Genomic DNA, 11544 nt, shown 5'->3' with positions numbered 1-11544 from the left:
CTAGTCTCTAAAATGGACTTCCCTGGTGGCTTAGATGGTAAAGAATCCACCTGCAATGCAGGAAACTCAGGAGATGCGGGTTCGATCCTTGGGTCAGGAAGATTCCCTCCCCAGAGAAGGGAACAGCTACCCATTCTAGTATTCTTGCCTGGGCAATCTCATGGACAGAGGAGCCTGGAATGCTACAGTCCATAGGGTAATAAAGAGTCAGACACAACTGAGTTACTACAAGGAGTCTCTGAGATTATCTTGCTTGTTTATGGTTTTGAGACCATTCACCTCAGATTGGGATTTGAACCCATGTGCCAAGAATTGAACTTGGCCAAGACCCACAGCTTCCAACTGAGATCACACACCTGTTTTTAGGACCTAATGAAGCTCAGTCACTCAGTCAACTCAGTCGATCAGTTGTGTCTGACTCTGCAACTCCATGGACTGCAGCATGCCAGGCCTCCCTGTCCATCATCAACTCCCGGAGTTTACTCAAACTCATGCCCGTTGAGTCAGTGATGCCATCCGACCATCTCATCCTCTGTCATCCCCTTCTCCTCCCACCTTCAATCTTTCCCAGTATCAGGGTCTTTTCAAATGAGTCAGCTCTTCGCATCAGGTGGCCAAAGTATTGGAGTTTCAGCTTCAGCCTCAGTCCTTCCACGGAACACCCAGGACTGATCTCCTTTAGGAAGGACTGGTTGGATCTCCTTGCAGTCTAAGGGACTCTCAAGAGTCTTCTCTAACACTACAGTTCAAAAGCATCAATTTTTCGGCCCTCAGCTTTCTTTATAGTCCAACTCTCACATCCATACATGACTACTGGAAAAACCATAGCCTGGACCTTTGTTGGCAAAGTAACGTCTCTGCTTTTTAATATGTTGTCTAGGTTGGTCATAACTTTTCTTCCATGGAGTCAGCTTCTTTTAATTTCATGGCAGCAGTCATCATCTGCAATGACTCAGATGGAGCTCAGGTTCTTGATATTTCATCACAGAAAGAATTCAATGAGAGACAAAGTGAAAAGTTAAGAGGTGAATTTATTTAGAGAGAAACACACTCTATAGACAGAGTGTGGGGCATCTCAGAAGGCAAGAGCAGTGGCAAAATGTGATGTGGTTAGCTTCTACAGGCTGAGTAATTTCACGGGCTTGAATGGGACGATTACTTCAACTATTTTAGGGAAAGGACGGAGAGTTCCAGGAATTGGGCCACTGCTCATTTTTGGGTATTTTATTGTCAGCCTTTGAACCATCTTGGTGCCTGTGGGTGTGTCTTTTAGCTTGCTGATGTTACAACCAGCGTATACTCAGGCTCAAAATCTAGTGGAAATCCACTAGTCTGCCATCTTGGACCTATTTGATTCTAATCAGTTTATGTCATGTCTTCAGGCTATGCCAGTCTTTTAAAGGTTGTGCCCTGCCCCCCTTTCCTCCTGTTTGTCTTCCCAACCAGTATATAAACTCCATTAGTGAGGAACAAGTTTTTCTTTCGCTGTCATAGTTAAAACAGTGCCAGATGCAGAGTAGGTACTTAACAAAGATTGACTGAATGAATGAAAAAGATACCAGTCTTCATAAACTTCATGTCATTTTAATAATCACCACCTCTTCTCCAGCACCACAATTTGAAAGCATCAATTCTCCAGAACTCAGCCTTCTTTATGGTCCAATTCTCTTAATCTCAATAATTGGCATCAAAATCCACAGAGTAAGAATGGAACCTCTGAAACTATCTTGGACTCCCTCCTCTTCCCACTCCTATGTTTGATCAATCACAAAGTCTTGGTGCTGCCTCCTAAATATCTCTGCAATCTTTTCTTCATCATCACATTTCCTACACTAGTGGAAGCTACCATTATCTAACATGGACTATTGCAATGGCCGTTTAACCATTCCCTCCTCTTTCATGTTTATCTCCAGTAATTCAATTTTCATAGACAACCAATCACTTAAAGCCACATCTTGCTTTTGGCTAACTCCCTAATGCTCTCAGCATAAAACCCATGCTGTGTAAATGACCACTGGTTCATTTACAGATCTGATCCCCCCTCCACCCTCCCCACTCCCTCTACTGTTTCAGTTCCAACCAAACCAGACCTCCCTTCTTAAAAAGTCTTTTTAGTATCCTACAGTCACAACTATTACCTCTGTCTATACATCACCTTCCTCTATTTCGTTTGGTTAACGTCTCCCATTACTTTTTTGGAGGAGACTTTCTTCCCAGGTCCAATTACTGGTGGGATCATTTGATTAATGCTTTAAGCTACATATGAGGTCGGGATTCAGAGTGTCCTCGAATGCCTGGGAAGACTTCTGGGTTAAAAGAAAAAGAAAAAACAGGTAAATGATAATTCCAGTTTTGGGATACCAGAAAAGATTATGTGTAGTGACAAGACCAATAGAAACATATTTTTAGAATGCAGTTTCAAACCCAGGCAGAGGAGAGAGTGGCAATGTCGCAAAGGTCTTTGTAGGACCTTTGTAGTCAGGCTCCTCTGTCCCTAGGAATCTCCAGGCAAGAATACTGGAGTGGGTTGCCATTTCCTGCTCCAGGGAATCTTCCCGTTCCGGGGATCGAACCCGTCTTCCGCATTGGAGGCAGATTCTTTACCAGGGCTGAGCCACCAGGGAAGCCCTTGAACACTTAAGCGACGACCAGGAACTGTTTCCAGATCACACTGGCAAGACTACCACCATCTTTAAGTCATTTACTAGTTTCTAACTTCTGCCCCTCAGTGACAGTCAAGGACAGGAAGCAGCTGCAGTAGTTTTAAACCGCAGTCGCTGACCTCAGCGGCTAGAGACTCGACCTGCCCTCCAGGCGGCCGGCGCTCAGCAGCCAGAGGCGCCGCGCAGCTCCCCGAGCGGCTGTCAGGGCGGCCGGCGCGCAGCCGGCACGCGCGCCCCCAGCGTCTCGGCGCGCGGACCAGGCTCGTGGACGCCTAGCTAAAGGACCCGGCTCGCTGAGCTCAAGGCGCGTGCGTCCGCCTGCCCGCCCCCTCTTCAAACTCGGGGCCTCCCGAGAAAGTGCCCGTGTAGTCAATCGTAGGTTTCTAGTTTTGACGCAAAAAATTACCCATTGAAAGTATGCAAGGCATAGTAGTGAGACTGTTTTGCTTTGCAGTCGAACGCTGTTGATTTGGCCAGATTAGAGCAGACGCGAGAAGTGCTGAGTCAAACAGGCATTATCCAGGACAGCTGCATCCGGGCCCTCCTGCCGCAGGCCGCCCTCTGAGCCAGGGGTCCTTCAGGTAGGAGGTCCTGAGTGACTTTGGACGTCCGCTCCTTACAGGTGCGGTGAGTCTTAATCTCCGGCCTTGCGGCTTAGTTTTTCTCTCGGTTTGGGCTCGAGGCCTCTGTCGCAACCATGCTCCGCCAGATCATCGGTCAGGCCAAGAAGCATCCTAGCGTGAGTTGTTAAACCCTCTCCCAGTGTCTTCCCTTGTCTATCCGGTGGGACGAGGCGGCTGCGTCTGTCCCCTGGGAGCTTCCTCCTTCGGCCCCTTACGGTTCCTCGGGGCTGGACCTTGCCTCTATCCTGTTCTCCTAGTTGTCCCAGGACCTTGAGTTGTGACCTTGCACGCCTTGCATTGTGGGGTTTGGCCTGGCATGGGGGAGGTGAGGGATACTCTCGGGCAAAAGAGAATGTTGGAACAGTGTGGTGGGCGGGCGTCCTTTTGCAGGTCGGTGGTGCCAGGAGGGATAGTCGTGCGCTGTGTGGGTTAGACAGCAGGAAAGGTCAAGTATACTGTTTGTTGTGCTGTTAAAAGCCTTGCTTTCACTGCATTGCACCACTAGGCCTTAAGGAAAATGTGAGGGTCTCTGAGTTTGGAATCAGTTTCTCTTGACGTCTTGATATTTTGTGATACTTTAGGAGTGCGGAGTTTAATTGCGTTGAGTTCTTTTATATTTCACGTGTTTTCCCCTTGGACATCAACGTCCCGTGGTCCTAAAACTCAATTATGCAATCTTTAATTTGTGTTTTTAAATCTGATTGCCTAACTGCATTAATTGTGCTTTTAGTACGTATCCAGAGATTATGTGTAATAGCGGTATTTATAGTAGGTGTGTTTCTGTATGCTCATTCATATTTTATTTAACAGAATTTTTGTTTTTCATAACGTCTGTGTAGAAGCAAACTTAAATAATTTGCCAAGAGCTTGTGTTTCAAACCTTGACATGCGAGAAGCTGGAATTTAATTTACTATTAGGTAAAAAATATGATGTATTTTCTTAGAAGATTTAAAATTTCAATATAACGTTTTCCACGTTAAATCAGAATTATCTTCACATCCTTTAGAAATTCTAGAAATTCCTTTTTTTAAAAACTATTGAACATAATTAAAATCTTTAAACATGAACTCCTTTTTTTTCAAACTTTAAGACCAGATTAAAAAGGTGGTTTGAGGAGAAGGTAAATCTAGAGTTAGAACGCAGATTAGTGGTTGCCTGGGGCTGAAGGTTGGGATGCGTGTGGCAGCAGTGACCCTGAGAGAAATTCTTGGGGTGATGGGAATGTTATAAAATTGTATTGTGGGATGGTTGCACAGCTTTATACATTTACTGGAAATCGTTAGTTGTCGAAGTTAATGAATTTTAAGGCATGTAAATCCCAATAAAGGTGTTAAAATTAAAAAAAGATGGTTAGAGATTTGGGAATCAGTGTGTAGAAACTACTGTAGTCTTTGTTTACTTTTATCAGTATGTAGGTATTTGAAGATGACTGTTAATTCTCGTCTATTTTGTTTTGGCTTCCAGTTGATCCCCCTCTTCATATTTATTGGAGCAGGAGGGACTGGAGCAGCACTGTATGTCACACGCCTGGCATTGTTCAATCCCGATGTCAGGTAAGTGTTTAAAAATGTTTAGAACTTTGATGGTTTACCAAACTGATTTAGGAGCCTCAGTCTTTCTAGAGAGGCAGCGTCAAGTAGTAGAAAGAAACTGAAATGTGCTGTCCTAGAGTAAGTTCAGATCCCAGTTCTACTGTTGTTCTCTATTTCTGGTTCATGAAATTATCTAAATTTCTCTGAGCTGCATTTCCTCATTGGTTGAGTAGAACTGTCAATACCCGTTTGGTAATGTATTGAGGATTGAGATAATAGTAACTTTATAAAACACTTAGTCAGGGTTGTGAGTATGTTTGAGTGTTTTTGGGGGGCTGTTTTTCTACAATAGGGAATGCTTTTTTTAAAAATAAAGTTTTCTGTGACAGGGTTAGGAACAGGGATAACTGCCCCAAGAGGCTCTCTCTGTTGTACCTTTTACTAACTTGTTACATGGATTTGCTTATTAGGGGTCTTATCTCTATTTCAATTCTATACTGAAAATAACACTACTTCATCTGATAGGAAGTGGAATTTGATCTGTTCAAAATGATAGCTTCTTGAATATAAGACTATTCTAAATAGTATTTTGTAACTTCAATAATTATAATGTTTTATATATTTCTTCTAGTTGGGATAGAAAGAATAACCCAGAACCCTGGAACAAACTAGGTCCTAATGATCAGTACAAGGTAAGCTAAAAATTGTTTCAGAATTGCTGGAAAGTGTATTTTAATAAATTTTGTCATGGAGTAGGTCTTTTTTTGATATAGGAGATGCAAATAAAACTCTATTATAATGAACTTTGAGAAATTGCTGGTTTGTTCTGTTAAATTAAGATGGTATCTTTTTCTAATAAATATCTTTTTAAGGACTTTATTCACAGACTTTAGAGTCTGGGTGGGAGATGAAGATAATGTCTCAATTCTGCTGATTTGACTAAGGAAAAAAAGAGATAGTATGGTTAACATTTTCTCCAGTCTTGGGTAGTGTAGTGCAGTGATTCTCAGACCTGGGCATACATTGGCAGCACTGGAGAGGTTATTAAAATAGATTCTTCAACTCCACTCCCAGCGGTTCTGATTCACTTGATCTGTTGTGGAGGCAGAACATTTGCATTTCTGATAAAGTTTCAGATAGTATTGATGCTGTTGGTCTATGGGCCACACTTTGAGTAACTAATCTAGTGGCTGGTTTGGTTGGTGGTTCTTTCTTTTTGGTATGGTTGACATATTTCAGGTGAGAATTAGTAGAAAGAAGTGAAAATCAGTTGAAACTTATATTTTACCATAAATTTTCTAGGTACACCTTTTTGACATCTTTCTGCAAAACTAGTTTGTGAAACTACTCCTTCAAAGAATGATTTCATGGACTGAGGCTCTTTACTTTTATTTATGTTACTGATACATAATTGACATGTAATATTGTGTAAGTTTGAGGTGTACAGCTTGTTGGTTAGGTGCATTTATGTATCACACTATGATTACTACAGTAGTGTTAGCTAACACCTTAATCATGTCACATAATTATCACTTTTTTGTGTTGAGAATAATTAAGAGCTAGTCTCTTAGCATCTCTGAAATTTATGATACTGTTGATGATAATCACTATATTGTGCATTAAGCCTCCAGAACTTATTGAGCTTCTAGTCGGAAGTTTCTGCCTTTAATATCTTCCCGGTTTCCCCATCTTCCATCCCCTGATAGTCACCTTTCTACTTTCTCTTTTTACAAATTCAGACTTTTTAGATTCTATTTAAGTGATGATCATAGAGTATTTGTCTTTCTCTGTCTCAATTACCTCACTTAGCATAATGCCCATAAGGTTTATCCTTGTTGTTGAAAATCTAAGACCATTTATTCCCCAGATACAGCTGTGCTTCCATGTAAGATTTTTGTAAGAAAAAATTCTTGCAGTGTCATAGAGAGTATACACTTTTGCATATACAAAGAAAAAACCCTTGGCATGTCAAAGCTTTATTAGGATATGATTCATATACCATATGTGTGTACGAAGTCACTTCAGTTGTGTCCCACTGTTTGTGACCCTGTGGATTGTCACAGAGAGTCAAAGGGTGAGACAGAGGATGAGATGGTTGGATGGCATCACCAATTCAGTGGACATGAGTTTGAGGAAGCAGTTGATAATGGACAGGGAAGCCTGGTGTACTGTAGTCCATGGGGTCACAAAGAGTTGGACACGACTGAGTGACTTAACTGATGGACTGTGGCCCACGAGGCTGGTCTGTCCATGGGATTCTCCAGGCAAGAATACTGGAGTGAGTTGCCATGCCCTTCTCCAGGGATCTTCTCAATCCAGGGATTGAATCCGCATCTCTTATGTCTCTTGCATTGGCAGGTGGGTTCTTTACCACTAGGGCCACCTGGGAAACCCTTCATATACCATACAGTTTACCCACTTAAAGTATATAACTTGCTGGGAGTTTTCCACTACACCAGGCTCTTTCATCAAAAACTAACAGTTTCTTTGAGCACTGTTAGGGAGAAGTATCCAGAGCAAGAAGTGTTTAGGACCTTTTAGCAGATATATCTCTTTATTGTAGATATATACTGTCATTACACGGAGAAGGCAATGGCACCCCACTCCAGTACTCTCGCCTGGAAAATCCCATGGCCAGAAGAGCCTGGTGGGCTGTAGTCCATGGGGTCGCAAAGAGTCAGACAGGACTGAGCGACTTCACTTTCACTTTTCACTTTCATGCATCAGAGAAGGAAATGGCAACCCACTCCAGTGTTCTTGCCTGGAGGATCCCAGGGACGGGGGAGCCTGGTGGGCTGCCGTCTATGTGGTCGCACAGAGTCGGACGAGACTGAAGCGACAGCAGCAGCAGCAGCACCAGCAGCTGTCATAACTGATGACAGCAGCTTTTAAAATAATTATCACCTTTTGCAGACTCCAAGCCTTCTGCTCAACCTTCTGATTATAATTGGGCTTCCAAATCTCCAACAGATTTCTCTACAAGAAACAAAAATGTACTGATGAACCTGAAGTGAGCCATCTAATTTGTGTCACATTTTGCCTCAGAAAATGATATGCAAGCATCCTATTTTTTCTCTCCTGTAAATTTAAGTCCATTCTGTAGAAAATGATTCCATATCTAATAAACTTTAAAAAAGAAAATAGCAGCAACAAAAAAACCCAGGCCTTGGTCCTCTCAGCCCGAGAGCATATTGGAATCTCTGGTATGTAGTTCAGAAAACTCCCCAGGTGATTATGATAATGAAACTGATTACCAGTGTTTTAAAATATGATGTTCATGGGGTCACAAAGAATCAGACACGACTTAGTGACTGAACAGCAGCAACAAGAATATGGTAACACATGGCAGAATAAGGCCACGTGAGCTGGAAATGGAATGTTGCTGCAGCAGAAATCTAATGTGTGTGGTATAGATTGGGCTGTGAAGAGCTAAGATACTGGTATTAGAGCCTGGAAAAATGAATCCTACAGTGGCAAAGTATCTGATAAAGTGTCACCTGCTGTAACTTGGAAGGCAGACCTTGTGCTTAAAGAGTTATTCATAAAAGATTTTGGAAAGCAGGATGTTAGACTGTGGCTGGCTCTACTTGCCAAGAGATGAGTTTAGGAGAATTGGGACATTTGCAAGCAGAAATAGAAGGGAACCAAGTCCAAAAACTTGTGAGCTTGGCATGGATGATGTCTACTACTGCTCTTAAACCTCAACAGTGAGGTAGACTAGATTATTCTTTGTCGTTCTCTTCCCCTCACTTAAGAGAATTTTTTTTCCGGCCCTTTTAACATCGGGTTTGGTTATGTGACTTGCTCTGGCAAATCAAAGTGATATCTGCCACTTTTAAATGAGCGTGCGGTTCGTCCATTGTTCTTTCCCATCTGTCTCCTGAGACCAAATTGACAGTTAAGGGCTTCTCATTCATTTTAAAATGAAAAGAACATAGAGCAGTTAGCTTAGAAAGGCAGATAATATGAATGAAAAATAAACCTTTCTTGAAAGCCACTAAGGTTTGGTGGTTATTTTTTCTATTTCACATTCTAGCAAAAGCTAACTAATATAAGAGAGGAGACTAACAGGATTTAAGCATTGAAGGTCTAGCAGCATTTCTTAACTGGATAAAATACCTTGAAGCCAAGATCAGAATATGCTGTGCCTTCCCAGCTGTTGTTTCAGAAACTTCCAAGGTAGCTACCATTAAATTGAGAAAAGGATTGGGGACATGGAAGCTGAAAAATAAAGCAGATTTGAAAATTACTTCAACAGAGAACTCTGATACTGGTACATGGAGCCGAATAAAGCAAACATATCAGAAGTCTGCTTAGTTTTGAGGAAATTAGCAAAAATACTGTGAACCTTCCACTCTGCTTGGGTGTAGGAGCTTCATCCTGCTTCTGACAAGTCATATAACTTGATCCCAGTGGCCTCTTTTATAAAGAATGAGTAAGGCTGTGATAATTAAGATAAAACAAATGTTTCTGCCGATAGTGCCCAGGATCTTTTAAAACAGCCCAATAAATGCTTATTTCTTAAAATATAACCTGCAGTTCCTTTTACAAATATTCTAACATTTTGTTAGTATGTTACAGATAAACAGTTGGTTTCTTTCAAGTCTCATTGTTTTTTTCAATTACTTCATAGGAGAATTCTATCAGAACAAAAAATACTGCTTTATGACTGAGTCATACTTAATGTTTATAAAGTTTATAAATGTCTACATATGTATCTCAAGGATAAGCTTCACAACCTGGGAATTTTTTTAAAGTCAAATAAAATTAAGAATTTTTCAATTAGAGATCAAGAAGTTAGGGTATGTTTGAAGAAATAAAAGGGTTTGAAGAAATAATGGACACAGATGTATGAGCTTCTTGCTTAAAAACTGAAGAAAATGATGATAAATTCTGCAGTTTGGATACTTTTGGAGTTAAATAATACAGTTTTCAAGTAATTAGAGTGTAGCCTCTTCAGTATTCTCTGGCATAAGATTATAGCCTTATCTGGGCTTATTATGAATCCTAATGTTTCTTTAGTAGGATTGCTAGAGCAGTTTCAAGTATAAATCAATTTTTAAAAAATTATTGGGAGAGGCAGTTTTTAAAGAAATGATAGTAAAATATATTTCAAATTAAGTTGAATATAGAGACATTTATGGAAATTAAAAATTTTCCAAAATGCACTTAAATATATTTAAAAGCTTTTGTACCAAAGGTGGTAAAGTGTAAATTTGATTTTGATGCATTCTGGGTTAGGAAATTAAGGAAACCCCTGAGTGAAGGAGAGAGAAAAATGGAAAGAAAAGTCATCAAAGCAGGCCAGTTTGTATCTAAAAACTAACAGAAACATGCAACAAAGCATTGCTTTATATTATTAGCTGATCTTTATTGCTTTAAATCTTTCCCATCTAAATTATGGCAGTTTGCTGACCAAATAGGGATGATAATTGATATTCATTCTGTTGAAGATTCACTCCTGTACCTAATGGAGATGAAAGGAAAAACGTAAAAACTGGAAATATATGTCAGAAGAATTCATAATTATTCACCTTGAAGTTCCAACAGATCATACTGACTCTGCTTTTCTGAGGAAGATTGAATATTTTTACCTTACCAAAACCATTATTAAGGACTGGAATTTTAACGTCTTTGTTTGAATGATTTTTATATTGTTAAATATTTCTAATAAAAGTTCACGTCTATAATTGTTACTATAGAAAGCTGAATAAAAATGATCTTAAACTTCTATAGCATCTTTGTGTATATGATTAAAATATCTTTTTTCTTTTCCAAGTTCTACTCTGTGAACGTAGATTACAGCAAACTGAAGAAAGAAGGTCCAGACTTCTAAATGAAATATTTCACTTAAAGCTGCTTAGAATGAAGGTCTTCCAGAAGCCATCCGCACAATTTTCCACTTAACCAGGAAATATTTCCCCTCTAAATGCACGAATCATGTTGGTGTATTGTATTGGGGTTTACACTGATGAATAAATAGCCTGAAACTTGATATGTGTCATTATTTAATGCTGAAACTCTACTCTGAACTTCATAACTTAGGATATGGGAACTTATTGGAATTTAAGGAATTTCTTAAATTTCTGTGTATTCATGTAACTTGAAAATAAGACTTTAAGCAGCTCTAATAAGACACTTTCATTTTGTGTACAGGCTGTTGTTAACACTGGGGCATATTTAAGAACTGGAATTGTAAATGAAAGGTAGATTTGGAGGATTATTCAAGCCTCTTGGGGATTGGCGAGATGAAAACCTCTGAATTTCTGTTACTGGCTGATATTGAAGTTGTACTGTTGGTAATACTGGTTTTTACTGTGTCATTCTCTCTGCTGAAAATTTTCTAGGTTGTCAGTTGCCGTGGTCTGGCTGGGGATTGTAGTTGGATCTAACTCCATCACTATTCACCAAGGGAGTGGCCAAGAAGTGCTCTTGAGAACTTCTGAGTTTTGGCAGGTTTTCAAAGGCTAGGAAGTATGTTAGTAGCAATTTTGATCCAATGAGCAGAACATTTCAGTGGTGGCTAATCAAGAATTAGCCATGTCATATATCAGCTTTCCATGTGGTGAGTGTAGATCATGACATTGTAGGAGCTTCAGGAATTTAGTGAGACAATTTTAGATTTTAATATATAGGTCTACATTATAAATACTTTGTGGCACATTTTACTTGTCAGGAACTGAATTAAATGTTTATGTGAATTATCTCAAATACTTAAATTTTGT

The 11544-nt window shown here is 40.1% G+C and overlaps 1 protein-coding gene across 1 annotated transcript; it reads left to right on the top strand.

Moving 5' to 3' along the window:
- Window positions 1-3236: 3236 nt before the first annotated feature.
- Window positions 3237-10814, top strand: NDUFA4 (NDUFA4 mitochondrial complex associated). Its single transcript, XM_065939419.1, has 4 exons — window positions 3237-3402; window positions 4752-4840; window positions 5451-5511; window positions 10599-10814. The coding sequence occupies exons 1-4, from the start codon at window positions 3361-3363 to the stop codon at window positions 10653-10655; spliced, it is 249 nt and encodes an 82-aa protein (XP_065795491.1). The 5' UTR covers window positions 3237-3360; the 3' UTR covers window positions 10656-10814.
- Window positions 10815-11544: the final 730 nt, after the last annotated feature.

The sequence above is a fragment of the Muntiacus reevesi genome, chromosome 6 (assembly GCF_963930625.1).
Source record: "Muntiacus reevesi chromosome 6, mMunRee1.1, whole genome shotgun sequence".
NCBI lineage: Eukaryota > Metazoa > Chordata > Mammalia > Artiodactyla > Cervidae > Muntiacus > Muntiacus reevesi.
This window is presented reverse-complemented; position numbering and strand designations above follow the sequence as displayed.